Genomic DNA, 21,946 nt, shown 5'->3' with positions numbered 1-21,946 from the left:
AGAGAGAGAGAGGAGACTTAACTTCACAGTGCTCAGATTCAGGAGGCGAGACAGTCCCATTCTTCGAACATGTGACTCGATCTGACTAAAAACATGAAGCTGAATCTATATAGGCTAGCTGTATACATACAGTGGCAAGAAAAAGTATGTGAACCCTTTGGAATTACCTGGATTTCTGCATAAATTGGTCATCAACTTTGATCTGATCTTCATCTAAGTCACAATAATAGACAAACACAGTGTACCTAAACTAGTAACACACAAATTATTGTATTTTTCTTGTCTATATTTAATACATAATTTAAACATTCATAGTGTAGGATGGGAAAAGTATGTGAACCCCTAGGCTAATGACTTCTCCAAAAGCTAATTGGAGTCAGGAGTCAGCTAACCTGGAGTCCAATCAATGAGACGAGATTGGAGATGTTGGTTAGAGCTGCCCTGCTCTATAAAAACTCACAATTTGAGTTTGCTATTCACAAGAAGCATTGCCTGATGTGAACCATGCCTCAAACAAAAGAGATCTCAGAAGACCTAAGATTAAGAATTGTTTACTTGCATAAAGCTGGAAAGGGTTACAAAAGTATCTCTAAAAGCCTTGATGTTCATCAGTCCACGGTAAAGACAAATTGTCTGTAAATGGAGAAAGTTCAGCACTGTTGCTACTCTTCCCTAGGAGTGTCTGTCCTGCAAAGAAGACTGCAAGAGCACAGTGCAGAATGATCAATGAGGTTAAGAAGAATCCTATAAGGTCAGCTAAAGACTTACAGAAATCTCTGGAACATGCTAACATCTCTGTTAACGAGTCTACGATACGTAAAACACCAAACAAGAATGGTGTTCATGGGAGGACACCACGGAAGAAGACACGGTTGTCAAGAAAAAACATTGCTGCACGTCTGAAGTTTGCAAAACAGCACCTGGATGTTCCACATCGCAACTGGCAAAAATATTCTGTGGAAAAAAGTTGAGTTGTTGTGGAGAAGGAAAAGGCACAGCACACCAACCTCATCCCACAACTGTAAAGTATGGTGGAGGGAGCGTCATGGTTTTGGGATGCTTTGCTGTCCTAGGGCCTGGACAGCTTGCTATCCTCGACAGAAAAATGAATTCAAGTTTATCAAGACATTTTGCAGGAGAATGTAAGGCTATCTGTCTGCGAATTGAAGCTCAACAGAAGTCGGGTGATGCAACAGGACAACGACCCAAAACACAGAAGTAAATCAACAACAGAATGGCTTCAACAGAAGAAAATACACCTTCTGGAGTGGCCCAGTCAGAGTCCTGACCTCAACCCGATTGAGATGCTGTGGCATGACCTCAAGAGAGCAGTTCACACCAGACATCCCAAGAATATTGCTGAACTGAAACAGTTTTATAAAGAGGAATGGTACAAAATTCCTCCTGACCGTTGTGCAGGTCTGATCCGCAACTACAGAAAACATTTGGTTGAGGTTATTGCTGCCAAATGAATGTCAACCAGTTATTAAATCCAAGGGCTCACATACTTTTTTCCACCCTGCGCTGTGAATGTTTACACGGTGTGCTCAATAAAGACAATGTTTACACGGTGTGCATAAAGACATGAAACATATTGTTTGTGTGTTATTAGTTTAAGCAGACTGTCTTTGTCTATTGTTGTGACTTCGATGAAGATCACATTTTATGACAAATTTATGCGGAAATCCAGGTAATTACAAAGGGTTTACATACTTTTCTTACCAATGTATATGACTGCAACCATAAACAGCTAAAAACATAAAGCTGTTGAAGAAATAACTGCAGTGGCGCATGCTGGAGCCTTAATGTAATCATTTCTTACAGATGTCATTGAAAGASACCACCTGCTGCCATCACCTCCCCATCTTGCCTCCAATCTGACCCTTGCCCTCCCACCATCACCAGTCTACACCCCCCATCCCCCCCCACCACAGCACCATCCTTCGTCTTTCTCCACCTCTAAGTGTGTGTCAGCCTAACAGACCAATACAACCCAAACTGGTCCATACACAGGTTGTAGCTGTTCCAGTGTAAAAACTGGTTCTGACTGTAAAAGGACAAGTGAGGACAGAGAAAAGTCCACAGCCCCAAAACAGTGTCTTTACAGTCCAATTAAGAAACATTACCAATAATCCCTATTGGATGTTATGAATGAAAAGAGAATCCGCAGCATGATAATGTTTTGAAATTCAATTGAATATTTACGTACTCTGGGCTACAATACAAAATGCTACACGGCATAATTCAGAGAAAGTTGAGGCAAAACAAGAGGTAAACTGTTGGAAACTGACTCATTGACTTGAGCACGTTTTAGTATGTTTATAACTATGCAAGTGGCCTAGTAGTAGTGATTAACATATTTTGGGTTAGATCAGATGATCTATATGCAAATGTATATGTGACCGGAGGCCAAGCACAAAGGGGGACTGTCTCAGAGACAGAACGTTTCCATACGGGTGAGATAGGAAGCACATGAACGAGCTAGTAACATGAAGAAGTATATTTCAAGCTAGAACCCAACAAAACAAAATTTCCACATCAAATATCAGAGATGAACTCTAAAGGGACGTGATTGCCTCCGTGGTGAATGCAGGACACTGGGAGCTCTCCTTCCCAATGGCATAGTATTAAAATAACTGACTAGAAAAATATAAAACTACTACAACAGGATATGCTCGAGTGTGTTTCAACATGTTTGCTGTGCACACGCGTGTGTTTGTGTGTGTAGATCCAGTTTCKGGCGCTGCGTCGCCTGCTTGTCCTTTCCCCTTTCAAACCATCGATTCCCATTCACACCCACAACCATCCATGCCCTGTCTGGCATGTCTCCATGCAACCCCCCTCTACCCCACTAGGGGTGCTGCAACCCCCTATTGCCACAACTAGGACTCACCAAGATCCTTAGAGCCTTGACTTTCGCTGGCCATCTCTCCCATCCTCACCAGTGCCTCGAAGTAGCCCTTTGCAGCAAATGTGACACCTGGAAACATGGAAGCATTGGGCGTCAGATCAGGGGCGGAGTGGAAATATTGGACATTAACGTAATCTTCACCCCAGCATCCCTCCCCTATAGCTATAGCCCCAGTCAGTTAGGGAAGGGGCTAAAGGCTACAATGGAAATAGTTATTGCTACAATGGAAAGAGCTAGGCTAGTACAAAGTACAAAGGAAAGTTCTATAGCAAGGCTACAACAGGCTACAATGGAAAAGGCTACTACGGAAAAAGCTACTACAAGTTACAATGGAAAAGGCTACAAGCTACTACTGGCGACAATGGAAAGAGCTATGCTACATGAAGAGCTACTGCTACAAATGAAAAGAGGCTTACTGCTACAAAGGCAGCTACAATGAAAAGAGCTATGCTACAATGAAAAAGAGCTATGCTACAATGAAAAAGACTATGCTCAATGAAAAAGAGCTATGCTACAATGAAAAGAGCTATGCTACAATGAAAAGAGCTATGCTACAATGAAAAAGAGCTATGCTACAATGAAAAGAGCTATGCTACAATGAAAGAGCTACTGCTAACAATGAAAAGAGCTACTGCTACAATGAAAAGAGCTATGCTACAATGAAAAGAGCTATGCTACAATGAAACAAGAGCTAATGCTACCAATGAAAAGAGCACTGCTACAATAGTGACTGATACAAACAACAACAACGGTGGCTACAAGAGGAACAGGAGAGGAAAGCGCAGTAACTACAGTAACTACTGGTGGACAGAGCAGATGCTGAATGAAAAGAAGAACTACATGAAACACAGACCAGAGAAAGTAAAGCAAGGGAAGACCAGGGAAGACCAGGGAAGGCAAGATAGACCGTTCTGCCTACGACCTCTGTGACTCAGGTCTCAGTCCAGGGACATTAAACACACAGCAGGCATGGCTCACCCACACAGTCCTGCCACAGGCAGCTAGAAGCAGTGAATGGGAAGTCATGGTGAATAAGACCAGGTCAGGGGTAAGTCGTTTAGGGAGTGGTGGTCACAACGAGAGGGAGGCCGAGAGGGAGGCCGAGAAGCTGACTGAGTATGACCTTGAGCTGATCCATATTGATAAGGAGTGTCACAGCTTTATTAAACCATGTGACCAAGCAGAGTCATACTAAACATGGACGGTTACTGCGCTGTTTCTTAGTTCGTAACATTAAAATATTAGGTAAGTGCCATTTTCAACCGGGCTGTTAAATAAAGTGTTACCCAAAATACATCCGGAATATGGATTCACTGCATGGTAAACAATTTAAATATGTTCTAAAAGGTTAACGGTATTTATAGAGCACTGGCGTCTCATGGCACCTTAATTGGGGAGGACGTGCTCATAGTAACGTCTGGAATGGAGTCAACGGAACGGTATCAAACACGTTTTCCATGTGTTATTATGAGACATCCTCCCCTCAGCAGCCTCCTGTGATATAGAGTGCTACAGTCATATGGGAATACTACCCCACAGCTACTGCTGTATCATTAGCAATATTCCTTCCCACTTCAAAGTTTAGAGACAAAATTGATTGTCTAACACAACAGAAGGGCTCGAACCCGTCTCAGTCCCTCCATCTATCCCCCTCTCCTCTGTCCCTCCATCTATCCCCCTCTCCTCTGAGGATCCTGTCTCTGTCCCTCCATCTATCCCCCTCTCCTCTGACGATCGTTTCTCAATTACTCCATCTATCTATCAATCCACCTCTCCTCTGAGGTTTGATTCTCAGTTCCTCCATCAATCCAACTCTCCATCTATCTATCCACCTCTCCTCTGAGAATCGTTTCTCAAGCCTCAGTCTGCACCAATTTCCTCCCTTAATCCTTCCTTTATCAATTCTTCTTTCCTTTCTCTACCTTTATCAGAATCTTTGTCTTGAGGTCACTGAACTGAAAACATACCTTGCCTCCAGAACCAAGGACCTAAAGCCGACTGCCCTGTAGCTGGGTTCAATCTGACCCAGACTGATTACTTCCAGGAAGAGAGACCCTCACTCGGATCTTCCTGAGCCCAGCTTTGGTTGAGTCTGGGTGCGATAGGAGAGTGCGGGTGAGAGGGTGGAGGTGGATTGTAGAGTGCAGTGTGGTAAACCCTTGCGTGGATGGATGGGCTATTTAGCGATGTCCACACAAATGCCAGCCAAGGGGGATAGAGCGAGGGGCGGTGAAGTGTGGCAGGCCAGGTAAAGCTGTATTAACTGGAACAAGATGTTAGAGCTCTGCTGTGTGTGTGTGTGTGTGTGTCTTCAGTAAAGAGGATTACACCTCCGATATGAAGCAGATAGGTCTACAGAATGGAGGTGTGACATGACATCCATTCTTCCCACCTATTCCAAAGTAAATGAAACACTCGAGGAGTAAAACCGGTGTAAACCAGATCAGCTGCACAGCTTGATGTGTTTAGTACTCCATCCATCTTCAACTCCCCTCTTCCAAATCCACCCCATTTCTCTTCCAAATCCACCCCATTTCTCTTCCAAATCCACCCCATTTCTCTTCCAAATCCACCCCATTTCCCCTTGTTTTTTTTTTTGTTTTCTTTCAAAAAAAAATCCCCGCCACCCCCCCCCATTTCTCTTCCAAATCCACGCCATTTCTCTTCCAAATCCACCCCATTCTCTCCAAATCACCCCATTTCTCTTCCAAATCCACCCCGATTTCTCGTTCCAAATCCACCCCATTTCTCTTCCAATCCACCGCCATTTCTCTTCCAAATCCACGCCCATTGTCTCTTTCCAAATCCACCATTTCTCTTCCAATCCACCCCATTTTTTCTTCCAAAATCCACCCCATTTCTCCTTCCAAATCCACCCCAGTTTCTCTTCCAAATCCACCCCCATTTCTCTTCCCAAATCCCACCCATTTTCTCTTCCAAATCCATCCCCCAATTTCCTCTGCCAATCCTTTCTCTTTCCAAATCCACCCCATTTCTCTTCCAAATCCACACCCCATTTCTCTCTTCAAATCCACCCCATTTGCTCTTCCAAATCACCCCATTTCTCTTCAAATCCCCCATTCTCTTCCAAATCCACTCCATTTCTCTTCAAATCCCCCATTTTCTCTTCCAAATCCAACCCCATTTCTCTTCACAAATCCACCCGCCATTTCTCTTCCAAATCACCCCATTTCTCTTCCAAATCCACCCCATTTTCTTCCAAATACCACCCCATTTCTCTTCCAAATCCCCCATTCCTCTTCCAAATCCACCCGCATTTCTTCCAAATCCACCCATTGTCTTCACACACCAAATCCACCTCATTTCTCTTCCAAATCCACCCCATTTCTCTTCCAAATCCACCCATTCTCTTCCAAATCCACTCATTTCTCTTTCCAAATCCACCATTTCTCTTCCAAGATCCACCACATTTCTTCTTCCAATCCCACCGCATTTCTCTTCCAAATCCACCCCATTTCTCTTCAAATCCACCCCATTTCTCTTCCAAATCCACCCATTCTCTTCCAAATCCACCCATTTCTCTTCTCAAATCCACCCCATTTCTCTTCCAAAATCCACCCCATTTCTCTTCCAAATCCACCCCATTTCTCTTCCAAATCCACCCATTTCCTTCAAATCCACCCCAATTTCTCTTCCAAATCCACCCATTTCTCTTCCAAATCCACCCCATTTCCTTCCAAATCCACCGCCATTTTCTCTTCCAAATCCACCCCATTCCTCTCTTCAAATCCACCCCATTTCTCTTCAAATCCACCCCATTTTCTTCCAAATCCACCCATTTCTCTTCCAAATCCACTCCATTCTCTTCCCAAATCCACCCCATTTCTCCTTCCAAATCCACCCCATTTCCTCTTCCAATATCCAACCCCATTTCTCTTCCAAATCCACCCCATTTCTCTTCCAAATCCACCCATTCTCTCCAAATCCACCCATTTTCTCTTCCAAATCCACCCATTTCTCTTCAAATCCACCCCAGTTCTCTTCCAAATCACCCATTTCTCTTCAAATCCACCCCTTTCTTTTCTTCCAAATCCACCCCATTTCTCTTCCAAATCCACCCCATTTCTCTTCCAAATTCCACCCCATTTCTCTTCCAAATCCACCCCATTTCTCTGTCCAAATCCACCCCATTTCTCTTGCCAAATCCACCCCATTTCTCTTCCAAATCCACCCCATTTCTCTTCCAAATCCACCCATTCTCTTCCAAATCACATGTCTCTTCAAATCCACCCATTTCTTCTTCAAATCCACACCATTTCTCTTCCAAATCCACCCCATTTCTCTCTCAAATCCACCCCATTTCTCTTCCAAATCCACCCCATTTTCCTGCGCAAATCCACCCCATTTCTCTTCCAAATCCCGCCATTTCTCTTCCAAAATCCACCCCATTTCTCTTCCAATCCACCCATTTCTCTTCTAAATCCACCCCATTTCTCTTCCGCAAATCCACCCCATTTCTCTTCCAAATCCACCATTTCTTCAAATCCACCCCATTTCTCTTCCAAATCCACCCATTTCTTCTTCCATCACCCATTTCTCTTCCAAATCACCCATTTCTCTCAAATCCACCCCATTTCTCTTCAAATCCACCCATTTCTCTTCCAAATCCACCCCATTTCTCTTCCAAATCCACCCATTTCATTTCTCTTCCAAATCCACCCATTTCTCTTCCAAATCCACGCCAATTCTCTTCCGAAACCACCCCAATTTCTCTTCCAAATCCACCCCATTTCTCTTCCAAATCCACCCCATTTCTCTTCCAAATCCACCCCATTTCTCTTCCTCTCCACCCTCCTTCATAAAATCCCTTCAGCCCTCATCTGTCCGAATCCCCTCCATCTCTACAACACAGCTTGTCGCTGTAGAGAAATGTCTCTCCGCCCCACCTTCAACATGATACCCAGTGGGGTTGTGGGAAATTGCGCTACATTCAACATGATGCCAATACGGTTGTGTGCTGTGTGAAATTGCCCCACCTTCTCCAGTCCCAAAACTAAACAGAATAGCTGGCTAAGTACCAGTCTAAGCATTGCATCCTATTCAAGCCCTGCATCCACTGCACACTCTCCTATCCTCCTAAATCGAACAAACAGCATCTCCAAGGAAAAGCATTCCTCATGAAACTGGTTGAGAGAATGCCAAGAGCGTGCAAAGCTGTCATCAAGGCAAAGGGTGGCTACTTTGAAGAATCTCAAATATATTTAAATTTGTTTAACCCTTTTTTTTAACCCTTTTTTAAAAACAAAGAAAAACCCTTGAAATTATTAGTGTGTCCACACTTTTGACTGGTACTGTAGAAGCAGGCAGCTCTTTCCCTAGACCGAATCATGATGTTAGTCAACAAAAGCTCCAGGGACCTCAAGTCCAGCCAAGCACCACTCCTTGTTCCCTGTTGCGATTTATGGGTTCCCCTTCTTCTCCTAAGAGCAGAGGCAGAACTGGCATATTTACAATTCCAGTTAGTGTATGGAGGCCCACGAGGCACCCTGCGGTGATTTGAATGCTGGCTGTGCCCTTTGCAACGGCAGCCTAAGCCAGAACCTCAGTTCTGCGCCTGACCTGCAATGAAGAAGTGTAATTTTCCATCCTGGAGCTGTGTAGCTACTTTTATTCTTATCAGACTACACCGAGTCCTCCTTTATTGGTCCTTAGAGCTTCGTACTTCCTGCATGTCTCTCTCTCCCTCTCCGGTCCTTTCTCTCTCACCCTCTTTGCCTGCTCCTACATTAGAGACCAGTAACCTACAGCACTACATTAGAGACCAGTAACCTACAGCACTACATTAGAGACCAGTAACCTACAGCCACTACATTAAGACCAGTAACCTACAGCACTGCATAGAGACCAGTAACCTACAGCGCTGCATTAGAGACCAGTAACCTACAGCGCTACATTAGAGACCAGTAACCTACAGCGCTACATTAGAGACCAGTAACCTACAGCGCTACATTAGAGACCAGTAACCTACAGCGCTACATTAGAGACCAGTACCTACAGCGCTACATATGAGACCAGTAACCTACAGCGCTACATAGAGACCAGTAACCTACAGCACTACATTAGAGACCAGTAACCTACAGCACTACATTAGAGACCAGTAACCTACAGCACTACATTAGAGACCAGTAACCTACAGCACTACATTAGAGACCAGTAACCTACAGCACTACATTAGAGACCAGTAACCTACAGCACTACATTAGAGACCAGTAACCTACAGCACTACATTAGAGACCAGTAACCTACAGCACTACATTAAGACCAGTAACTACAGCACTACATTAGAGACCAGTAACCTACAGCACTACATTAGAGACCAGTAACCTACAGCACTACATTAGAGACCAGTAACCTACAGCACTACATTAGAGACCAGTAACCTACAGCTGGAGACAGCACTACATTAGAGACCAGTAACCACAGCACTACATTAGAGACCAGTAACCTACAGCACTACATTAGAGACCACTAACCTACAGCACTACATTAGAGACCAGTAACCTACAGCGCACATTAGAGACCAGTAACCTACAGCGCTACATTAGAGACCAGTAACCTACAGCTGGAGACAGCACTACATTAGAGACCAGTAACCTACAGCTGGAGACAGCACTACATTAGAGACCAGTAACCTACAGCTGGAGACAGCACTACATTAGAGACCAGTAACCTACAGCGCTACATTAGAGACCAGTAACCTACAGCACTACATTAGAGACCAGTAACCTACAGCTGGAGACAGCACTACATTAGAGACCAGTAACCTACAGCGCTACATTAGAGACCAGTAACCTACAGCACTACATTAGAGACCAGTAACCTACAGCTGGAGACAGCACTACATTAGAGACCAGTAACCTACAGCTGGAGACAGCACTACATAGAGACCAGTAACCTACAGCGCTACATTAGAGACCAGTAACCTACAGCACTACATTAGAGACCAGTAACCTACAGCACTACATTAGAGACCAGTAACCTACAGCTGGAGACAGCACTACATTAGAAGCATGGCTGAGGAGACACTGTGTAGGACTTGCTTTCCCGGTCTACAGCCTACCATAGTGCAGCAATGTCCAATTTCTCACCATTCTATTCAACTGAAAACTATTTCAACAAGAAATCCTTATTAAAAATGGATGTTGATAAAAGATCAAATAGGGGGTGCTTATATTTCTCCTGTTTCACACATGTACAAGTGTGAACCCTGTACAGCAGGGAGCATCAACTACGTTCAGCCTTGGGGCGATTTTCTTCTCGAACCGATGGTCAGGGAGCCGGAACATAATTGACGGCAAGAAGCCTAAACAGATACAATATTTGACCAAAAAACAATCATTTCAAACCTCGAGTTACATTTGTATACGATGGCATACACAAAACAATAGGAACACCTGCTCTTTCCAGGACAGACTGACCAGGTGAATCCAGGTGAACGCTATGATCCCTTATTGATGTCACCTGTTAAATACACTTCAAGTCAGTGTAGATGAAGGGGAAGAGACAGGATAAAAACAATATTTTTGAGACATGGATTGTGTATGTGCACCATTCAGAGGGTGAATGGGAAAGACAAAAGATTTAAGTGCCTTTGAACGGGGTATGGTAGTAGGTGCCAGGCGCACCGGTTTGTGTCAAGAACTGCAACGCTGCTAGGTTTTTCACACGCAACAGTTTCCCGTGTGTATCCAGAATGTTCCACCACCCAAAAGACATCCAGGCAACTAGACAACTGTGGGAAGCATTGGAGTCAACATGGACCGACATCCCTGTGGAACGCTTTAGACACCTTGTGGTCCATGCCCCGACGAACTGAGGCTGTTCTGAGGGCAAAATGGAGGTCCAACTCAATATTATGCACGGTAACACTTTGGCTGATTTACAACATTTGTAAACACTTGGCTCTGATTTGCTGGTGTTTGTTTTACAGTCTTCTGTAAGAATTTGCTCCGAAAACATGGGGGGGATTTTTATTTTTTTTTATATATTTTTTTAAAATCAGTCCTTCTGTACCGTGCGTGGTGTGAAATGTAAATGTCTATTTTGATATCTCACTCCCCATGAGACACCGTCGGAGAGTGGGTCGGAGAGTGGGGTCACGACCAGGGATCCGCCATTATTAGGGTAAAGTGCCTTGCTCAAGGGCAGCGCGACAATTTTTTTTTAACCTAAATTGGCTCGGATTCGAACTAGCAACCTTTCGGTTTCTGGCCCAACACCCCGATGGACTGCCACATACAGTAGTATACACATTCTGCTGTACCTCCACAGCACTGAACAAGCGCCAAAAATATAAACATAAAACATATGTCTATGTGTATATAGATGGATAAGATATATATTTGTTAGGTCCACACATATGACACTGAGTCAGTCTCAGAGAACATGGTTCATAAAGCAAAACGGTGGTGAGGAAAAAAAGTCAATTTAATGCCCGATCTAAGTAGAATGCATGGAAGAAACAAGAGGCTGTATCTCCAATGTCTTTCTCTCCATCTCCCTCAATACCAGTTCTGTTGTTCTTTTATGGGGACATTTTTATTCTCTTAGCTCCCCCCTCTCAAAAGTGTTGTCCTCCTCCACCCTTCAACCGTATCACCTAGTGTATATACACCACACACACTCACACATCCGACTTGTGAACAACCAAATCAAAACATTAAAAGAAGTTGATGGCATGGAGGGATGCAGGTGAAGAGGAGAGGGCAAGATGTGGACATGGAACAGACTAAGGTGACATCATGAGGAAGGCAGCCTGAGCCTCAAAACAAAATATCAAATCAGTCCATGTAACTGAAAGCATCTCTTAGAGAAAAAAAACACACGATTTCACATGTGGAAAAAGCACGTGTTTTTGGGAACACTTCACAGGTGGTTTTTCTGTAGGGGCTGTCGGAGCACCCAGCAGAATCTTTCATAGCGAAGTCCTACAAGAGATCAGAAGGGCTGCAAGAGGAAACGGACTACAGGCTAGCGAAGTCCTACAAGAGATCAGAAGGGCTGCAAGAGGAAACGGACTACAGGCTACTTCACCAGCATCTGAGCTCATCTCTAGTTCAGGTAAATCAGGAGTCTAAAAAGCAACAGCAAGACAGTGTCAGGCCAGTGCCTGGTCCTCTGGACAGGAGGGGAGTGGGGGATGAGAGGGGGATGAGTGGGGGATGAGATAAAGGAGAAGAGGATGTACTCACTGGACAGGGCCTTCTCGTAACTCTTCCCCATGGCCACGAAGTTCCGCAAGCACGGGTTAAACTGCTCCATAATGGACTGAAAAGAGAAACAAAAACAGTTTTTAGTTGGATTGAGCAGCTATAAGTCTAGCAGAAGCAGAGCTCTACTCTGTAGTCGGGGCGTGCGCTCACACACACACTGGCGCTCACACACTGCAAGCACGCGACTTCTACCAGCTCACTCACACAACTCGGTTGGCTTAGCCAACCAGGTACAAGAGTGTAGATGGGAATCATTTGGCAGTCACACCCAGGTGAAGGAGAGAAGGAGCGAGAGGGATGTGGGTGTTGATGCCCGGGCAGCCCAGCTCAAGAGGCAGTCTCTCTCACTCACTCTCGGTCTCTCTCTCTCTGAGGTCATGTTGTTTGTGCTAATTACTTTTTCTGTTGAGCAGAGACATAAGGGAACAAGGGGGGAGTGGACGGGGAATAAATTGGATGACACAAAAACAGGAAAGAAGAGGAGAGGAGATTCAGCTAGCTTAGTTGGCTTGAGCGTGGTGCTAGCGTGGTGCTAGCGTGGTGCTAGCGTGGTGCTAGCTGGCCACAGCAGGGGGTTGATAAAGAATATAATGCATCTAACTGTGGGTATAATGTCTGCTGGAGGGGATTCAGGTGGCTTGGTTGGGTTGTGTGGGATCCAGCATAATCTTCTGCATATACTGAACATATGTGCTCACTGAAAAATAATACTAATTACAATATCATTACTAGGACTGGCAGAAGTATGATGAGACAATCAGGAGAAAATAGGATTATACACTACATGAGCAAAAGTAAAAAGTACGTGACACCTGCTCATTGAACATCTCATTCCAAAATCATGGACATTAATATGGAGTTGGTCCCCCTTTTGCTGCTATAACAGCCTCCAGTCTTCTGGGAAGGCTTTCCACTAGATGTTGGAACATTGATGGGGGGGCATAGAGCCTCCACTCTTCTGGGAAGGCTTTCCACTAGATGTTGGAACATTGCTGCGGGGTTCAGCCACAAGAGCATTAGTGAGGTTGGGCACTGGTGTTGGGCGATTAGGCCTGGCTCGCAGTCGCCATTCCAATTCATCCCAAAGGTGTTCGATTGGGTTGAGGTCAGGGCTCTGTGCAGGCCAGTCAAGTTCTTCCACGCCGATCTTGAAAAAAAACATTTCTGTATGGACCCCACTTTGTGCACAGGGGCATTGTCATGCTGAAACAGAAAAGGGCCTTCCCCAAACTGTTGCCACAAAGTTGGAAGCACAGAATTGTCATCATAGAATGTCATCATATCCTGTAGTGTTAAGACATCCCTTCACTGGAACTAAGGGGCCTAGCCCAAACCATGAAAAACACCCCCAGACCATTATTCCTCCTCTACCCAACAATCGAGTTGGCACTATGCAATCGGGAAGGTAGCGTTCTACTGGCATCCGTCAAACTCAGATTCGTCTGTCAGACTGACAGATGGGGAAGTGTGATTTATCACTCCAGAGAACGCATTTCCACTGCTCCAGAATGCAATTGCGGCTTTACACCACTCAAGTGGATGCTTGGGCATTTCACGTGGAGATCGTAGGCTTGTGTGCTGCCATGGAAACCCATTTCATGAAGCTGCCGACAAACAGTTATTGTGCTGATGTTGCTTCCAGACGCAGATTGGAACTCGGTAGTGAGCGTTGCAACCGAGGACAGACGATATTTACACACTACATGCTTCAGCACTCGGCGGTCCAGTTCTGTTAGCTTGTGTGGCCTACCACTTCGCGGCTGAGCCATTGGTGCTCCTAGACGTTTCCGCTTCACAAAAAACAGCACTTAGAGTTGACCGGGGCAGCTCTAGCAGGAAAGACATTTGAAGCGTTGTCCACATACTTTTGTATATATAGTGTATATACAGTGCATTTGGAAAGTATTAAGACCCCTTGACTTTTTCCACATTTTTTTGTTACGTTACAGCCTTACTCTAAAATGTATTCAATTGTTTTTTCCCGGAAGACTGTGATCACAGTCTTCCAGAACAACTGGTGCTCTCATGCTTGCTTCAGTGTTGCTCTCCTCAAAGCGAGCATAAAAAGGCATTTAGCTCGTCAGGTAAGCGTGCGTCATTGGGCAGCTCGCGGCTGGGTCTCCCTTTGTAGTCCGTAATAGTTTGCAAGCCGTGCCACATCACACCCCATGTAGTAGGATTCAATCTTAGTCCTGTTCTGACGCTTTGCCTGTTTGTCTCAGGGCATAGAGGGATTTCTTATAAGTGTCCGGATTAGTGTCCCGCTCCTTGAAAGCGGCAGCTCTAGCCTTTAGCTCGGTGCAGATGTTGCCTTTAATCCATGGCTTCCGGTTAGAATATGTACATACAGTCACTGTGGGGACGACGTCAGACTCACTTATTGATGAAGCCGGTGACTGAGGTCCATCAATCCCTACAAATATATGAATGTATTTTTAACCCTGCATTATAAATTGTATTAAATATATTAATTTAGAATCCTCTAAATTTAAAATTAGATCTACAAGGTCATTTTATTGATCTGCCAGTATTTTCATTTAGAGATTCCAGTAAACTCTTTGACGTTTCCTTTTATGTGGCCTAACAATTAATATTGGATTTTTCACCATGGCAACCACTAGTTAGTATTAAAACAGAACATATTTCTCAGTTCGATTGGCATTCGTGGAGATCAGACCGTTTTCATTTGCAGGGATATTTGGGTGTTTTTTGACCAAATGTAAGTCAGAACAAAAAGTTATTTCACAATATACCTGTTGTTGTTATATGTAAATACAATAAATATGTATGTAGAGGGGTAACTTTCTCAACCAGTTATTTTACCATTTTGTACAATTGTGTGATTAGCCTACCAGTTGGTGTAAATGTAATGTTAATTCTCTTGAGGAATTATGGTGTGTTATTTTTCTCTTATTGTCAATTGCATATAGAAATTGCTGACATTACTGTTTAATGTAATATTGTTTATTGGATTTACATTGTAGTAATTTAATATTTATTTTATTCCCTCTATAGATGTGGTCTGAGTACACTCTGGTTGATCATTAAACTCCAGACTGCAGTCCGGTGTCCGTTTACTCCTAGTGACCTATCCACACATTAGAGCACACCAGACTCCGTTTTAATTCATATAACTTATTTTGAACATAAGCCAGGAATGAGTGAGTCACTCAGCCCTATATGCGGTTCCTGCTTCTGTTGCCTATTTGTTTAATATCCTACTGATTCTGTGATCGCCAAACCTCACGCAACCGCAAAATGTCACAAAGCAATTTCACTCACACTTTTTTTCTACTTTGTCAGAAGAAGCTGTAACACGCATATACAATATTGCTTCACCAACATATTTATGCTTTCGTTAATAAATATAATTAGCTTTTTTTTTAATAAAAGGACTCAAAGTGCAGATGTTTATTTCAACTACATCTTAGTTGCACTTCACCAGTGAACCTCCAAGTGTACATCATTAATACTCAAAAGTTTTATGTCCAGAGTTAATGAGTACTTGATGTCATTGAGGAAATCTGGACATGGCATGCTCTCCCTTATGTAAGGAATTAGACACTTTACTATGTAGGCTACAGTAAACATCTCATTGTCCTGTTGGTTTTTGTCAACCTGCACAGTAGCCTAATAAACAAACATTAAAAAAAAAATCGAATTCAATAATATCTTTTTGTACCACTGTAGATGCTACACTTTTCACAGGTGTAGCAGGTTGTGAACTCTGCAAGCAACGTTTCCACTCCGAGAACGAGAACGGTAAATTACTGTAATTAATACAGTAATTCCAATTCATTGGAATACAAAAGAAACCATTCGCACATGAGCAATTAGCAGGATAATAGACTCTTGCCGAGAAGGAGATCAAGGAGGAGGGTTGTATTTAAAAGACACTGCACAGTAGCCTAATAAACATATGCATTTTTGTATTTAAAAAAAAAAGATTATCGAATTCAATAACATTTCTACCATGGTAGATGCTATGTTTTTGGTTGATGGACAATATTAAAAACAGTCAAATGCATTCGTGAATTCAAAATCGCCTTAGCCGACATGTTGCAGTTTATTTATTTATGGGGCGGCAGGCAGCCTAGTGGTTGGGTCAGTAACCGAAAGGTTGCTAGATCGAATCCCCGAGCTGACAAGGTAAAAATCTGCCGTTCTGCCCCTGAACAAGGCAGTTAACACATTTTTATTTACAATGACAGCCTAGGAACAGTGGGTTAACTGACTTGCCTAGTTAAATAAAGGTAAAATAAAAATAAAATACATTGTTGAATTATTCAAGGCTCCTTTCTCTTCTCTGTGCTGGAGTTCTTTTAAGAATACTAAAGAAGCCATCCACCCTTGATGGGCTATCAGCAGGACACTAGTCTTGCCGAGTTTAGGGACTTTAAAATGTATTAATAGTTGTTTGCGAGGCATGTCACTTCTCCCATCTCTATTGCATAGCCCACCAAATGCACTCTTTTCCAACCACATCTGGATGGATCCATAATGAATTACTATGGCAATACATATGACTACATGACAGAAATAGTGGAATAAAGTAGGCTAACGAAGGCAACAAATGGTTGCTTACTGAATGAAACACCCAAAAGTCATCCAACTGTTATAACAGGATATGAAGCAATAACCTACCCGCGGTGGTCAACTATTTCAGCACCGTTTCACACTGCTCTGAGACAAGCATGGGGGGACTGGTCTTGATAAATTAATCAGATTTGTATTTTTGGGTATTGGTTAATCTACAATTAGGTTGTGGAAATGTTAGGATTATTTTGGTCTTCACTCAGTAGCCTAGGACTACCCTGAGGCATACATAGACTACTACTAAAATTAATTTGGGAACAGAAACACCATAATATGAATCAATTTATTTAAGTTATATTTCTAACAGCATAAACAGCACAACAAAGACTATAATAATTTTAAAATAAATTATAATCTCATATAGTCAGTAAAAAAAAATTAAGTTTTAAAGTCTCTTGTACAGCCAATTTTAAAGCCAGTCAAGTGCATTCAAATCGCTTTAGCCCACATGTTGTGGTTTATTCATTGTTTAATTATTGAAGGCTCACTTTGTTATTTTGCCAATAAGTAAGTTCCATTAAAACAGAACTCTTAGGCCTACAGCTCCATGTCATTTTAATAACTTAACTGTTCAAAGACGCCCTTCTTGGTGGTCAAACTAGCATTAAACGGCAACAATGGCTGACAGATAAATAACGTGCCATAGAATTCTGCGGCACCCCGCAAGCTGTGCAGCAGTATGACGCAAACTTTAAAGAACCACTGTGCGCACACACACATCAAACGTTTGGACAGGCCTACTCGTGCAAGGTTTTTTCTTTGTTTTTTTACTATTGTCTACATGGTAGAACAATAGTGAAGACATCAAAACTATGAAATAACACATATTGAATCATGTAGTAACCAAAAAAGGGTTAAACAAATCAAAATATATATTTTATATTTGAGATTCTTCAAAGTAGCCACACTTTGCCTTGACAGCTTTGCAGACTCTTGGCATTCTCTCAACCAACTTCACGAGGAAAGCTTTTCCAACAGTCTTGAAGGAGTTCACACATATGATGCGCACTTTTTTGGCTGCTTTTCCTTCACTCTGCGGTCCAACTCATCCCAAACCATCTCAAATTGGGTTGAGGTCAGGTGATTGTGGGAGGCCAGGTCATCTGATGCAGCACTCCATCACTCTCCTTCCTGGTGAAATATCCCTTACACAGCCTGGAGGTGTATATAAACAAATGATAGTGGGACTAAGCGCAAACCAGATGGGATGGCGTATCGCTTGTGGCGGATGAATCAGAATTAGTTGGGTCACATAGATAATTAAGATGTTTTATTTGAATAATATGCTTGTGTGTGACACTTGTCATTAGAATGTATCCTTTTGGACTATAGTGTTGGCAGTTACACTTTTCCCTCAGCTGGGGCTCAGTCACTTGGGGCCCAGAGAGGGGAGAGGTCAGGGATGTCTTTCACATGTCCCTGGTGCTATGCAGAATATCAGAAAGGGAAGAGGACAGAATGGAACATTGTCTTCATATGTGAATGTGTCCTTACCTATTCTTAAACCATGTGAAGGGATGGCGTGATTAAAATGGGGAACCAATTACTTGTCTCCACAATGTCTTTGCGCTTATCCTGAGATAGTGTATGACCTAGAGGCTTACTCCCCTCAGTGAGCTTGTCCAGGAGTGGGGTCAAGAGGGGGTTTACTTGAGATGGGAGTATCTAGAGATGACAATTGAGTTATGCCTTGGATGAGGTAATGTTTTTGTACTATGAAGTACCAGGAACAAGATTAGAACCTCGTTTTAGAGACCAAACTGAGCCATAATTTATAGCGAATGCTATCTGGCTAAGGCATACTCCTTTCTCAAGTAAAAGTCCCTTTGTGAAGAGTTCCTAAGATCTGTGGTTCGTCATGTAAGTTGAGAGGGGTGTATCTTGGCCATAAAACAATCTCTGTATTTTTCTGTAGTTACTCTCAATGGTTCATTATAGATAGTGAATTGTTGAAAGTCAAAGGCTAAAGCTTAAAGCTTATTAAAGATGTAGTTTAAGTATAACTGACTGGTGTGTAGTTTGTCTCTCTCTCCTCATTTGGCAATACAGAAAAATGCCACCACACACTGCAGAATGCTGTGGTAGGCTGGTTAAGTGTGACCTTGAATTCTAAATAAATCACAGACAGTGTCACCAGCAAAGCACCCCCACACCATCACACCTCCTCCTCCATGCTTCACAGTGGGAACAACAAATGCGGAGATCATCCATTCACCTACTCTGCGTCTCACAAAGACACAGAAGTTGGAACCATTGGTGTCCTTTAGTAGTGGTTTATTTGCAGCAATTCCACCATGAAGGCCTGATTCACACAGTCTCCTCTGAACAGTTGATGTTAAGATGTGTCTGTTAACTCTAATGAACTTGTCCTCTGCAGCAGAGGTACCTCTGGGTCTTCCTTTCCTGTGGCGTTCCTCATGAGAGCCAATTTCATCATAGTGCTTGATGTTTTTTTGCGACTGCGCTTGAAGAAACTTTCAAAGTACCTGAATGTCGGTCAATCCAGAGAATTACATGTCTTAAAATAACGATGCACTGTCATTTCTCTTTTCTTATTTGAGCAGTTCTTGCCATATTATGGACTAACCCTTTTACCAAATAGGGCTATCTTGTGTATACCAACCCGACCTTGTCACAGCACAACTGTTTGGCCCAAACGTATTAAGAAGGAAAGAAATTCCACAAATTAACAAGGCACACCTGTTTTAATTTAAATGCATTCCAGGTGACTACCTCATGAAGCTGGTTTGGAGAATGTCAAGTGTGTGCAAAGCTGTCATCAAGGCAAAGGGTGACTACTTTGAAGAATCTCAAAAATATTTGGATTTGTTTAACACTTTGGTTACTACAGGATTCCATGTATTATTTCATAGTGTTGATGTCCTCAATATTATTCTACAATGTAGAAAATAGTTTTTAAAAAAAATGTTGAACCCATGATTGAGTAAGTGTGTCTAAACTTTTGACTGGTACTGTGTATATAAATAAACATCAAAAATGAAAGCATGGACGGGGAGAATGAAGTAGGGCAGAACGAAGGAGGAGCAGAGTGAAGGAGGGGGAAGAAATGTGCAAGCCAGGGAATAATTGTACATGCTTGTGCACTTGTCATCTGTGTACTGCCCAGGTGCAGATAGAGATAGAGAGTGAGAGAGAACGGGGTCGATATGATAACCAAATCACCCCGCCCCAGGGCATAAAACCACCCTCTAATTCCAACCAGGTGCCCAGCCAACCTCTATATCCTGGAACTCCTCCCCTCCCACACACAGAGTTCCTCTCTTCTACTTTGTCCTTCTAACCTTTTCCTGACAGCTGTCAGACACTGAAGGGAGGGAGGGCATCTCTAGTCTCTTGGTAATGGTGTGCTATATGATGTTGAGAGACATGGCATGAAGGATGCCTAATAATGTCTGTACCGACTGGCTGGCGCTAGGTCACCTTGACACTTTTAACTTTAAGATGACTTCAAAACAGAAGTGCAACAGGACAGGGGAAGGAGAAAGAGGGAGAGCGAGAATGTAAATACAGGATATACATCTGCAGGAAGGCCAGAGAGGGAGGGAGAGAGTGTAAATACAGGATATACCATCTGCAGGAAGGCCAGAGAGGGAGGAAGGGAAGATGTAAATACAGAATAACCATCGTGCAGGAAGCCAAAGAGGAGAGGGAAGATGTAAATCACGGATAACCATCTCGCTCGCAGGAAGCCCAGAGAGAGGGGAAGAGAAGATGTAAATAAGGATATACCATCTGCAGGAAGGCCAGAAAGAGGGAGGAGGCGAGAATGTAAATACAGGATATACATCTCAGGAAGAGCCAGAGAGGGAGGGAGAGAAGATGGTAAATACAGGATATACATTCTGCAGGAACAGAGAGGGAAGGAAGGAAGATGTAAATACAGAATACCTCCTGCAGGAGGCCCAGAAGGTAGGAAGGGAAGAGTAAATACAGATATACCATCTGGCAGGAAGGCCAGAGAAGGGAAGAAGGAGATGTAAAATACGGATATACCATCTGCTAGAAGGACCAGAGAGGGAGGAAGAGGAAGAGTAAATACAGGATATACCATCTGCGGAAGCCAGAGAGGGAGGAAGGGAAGATGTAAAATACAGGAATATACCGATCTCGGCAAGGCCAAGAGGGAGGAAGGGAAGATGTAAATACAGGAATACCATCTGCAGGCAACACATACAGGTGAGGCTCCGACCACGGAAGCCAGGAGGAGGAAGGGAAGCATGTAAATACAGGATATACCATCTGCAGGAAAGGCCAGAGAGGAGGAGAAAGATGGAAAAACAGATATATCTGCTGTGAGAGACACGTTTAAAGAAGTTGGTGTGAAGCATTGATTGTGCATCAGTTTGTTAATTTATATGTTTAAAAAAAAAAATGCTAGATTTATTAATATGGCATGAAGGACAATAAGGCATAAGTTGTTTATAGCAAACAATTATAAGCACAGCAAATACATATTTTATTAAGGTTTTCCTCTCTCGATGAACACTGATTCCTGTCTCTTACACTGTTAGTCAGCGGAAGAAAATTCCACAACATACACACCAACAGAGAGAAAATTGGCTTGAATTTGCTTTAGGGTTTCCTTGGGACTAACCTAATTATATGCCCTGTCTTGTCTCCCCCCCCCCCCCCCCTTAGTTCCGCCTTACCCCTCTGATGTGTTGATGTTGTATATAATGCAGCATTCTAACTACTAAAACAACTCATTCGCTGAACCTCATCATGTAATCATCCCATACACCAGGAACAAAGAGACACAGAGACCCATGTAATTTATACCAGGCTAAAAAACAGCCATCAGGATGACAAGGAATCACTACTGTGTGTTAGAGATAGGCACTGACCATCAGACAAGGATCAGTCGTCATGTGCGCACATTGAGAAGAACGCATGCTGCCGGAAACCAGCCAACCAGCCGGAACCACCGGTTTCTAAAGTAGTTAGTGGTAAAACACACACCGAAACTGACAACCCAAATATAACCCTCATGTAGACACGCACATGGGACAAAACACTCCGATACGCGCTTACACAGGCTGCAATCAACTGCACCAAGTCTGGCCTAGTTAAACGGTTTTAAAAATGGTTTGGTTGATTCCCATCAATTTAAAAAAAAAAAAAAACTAACTTGTGTTTTTTAAAACATCTACTTGAAAGTAGGAACCTTATAACTGCCTCCTCCGTA

The 21,946-nt window shown here is 43.1% G+C and overlaps 1 protein-coding gene across 1 annotated transcript in view; it reads right to left on the bottom strand.

Annotated features, from left to right (window-relative positions):
• LOC111968174 (BAR/IMD domain-containing adapter protein 2-like) overlaps positions 1-21,946 on the bottom strand; it is a 159,952-nt gene that overhangs the window by 111,218 nt on the left and 26,788 nt on the right. The window contains 2 exon segments of the mRNA XM_070445012.1: positions 2,894-2,980; positions 12,124-12,199. Coding sequence (XP_070301113.1) covers positions 2,894-2,980; positions 12,124-12,199 — 163 coding nt within the window.

The sequence above is a fragment of the Salvelinus sp. IW2-2015 genome, linkage group LG8, assembly GCF_002910315.2.
Source record: "Salvelinus sp. IW2-2015 linkage group LG8, ASM291031v2, whole genome shotgun sequence".
Taxonomy (NCBI): domain Eukaryota; kingdom Metazoa; phylum Chordata; class Actinopteri; order Salmoniformes; family Salmonidae; genus Salvelinus; species Salvelinus sp. IW2-2015.
This window is presented reverse-complemented; position numbering and strand designations above follow the sequence as displayed.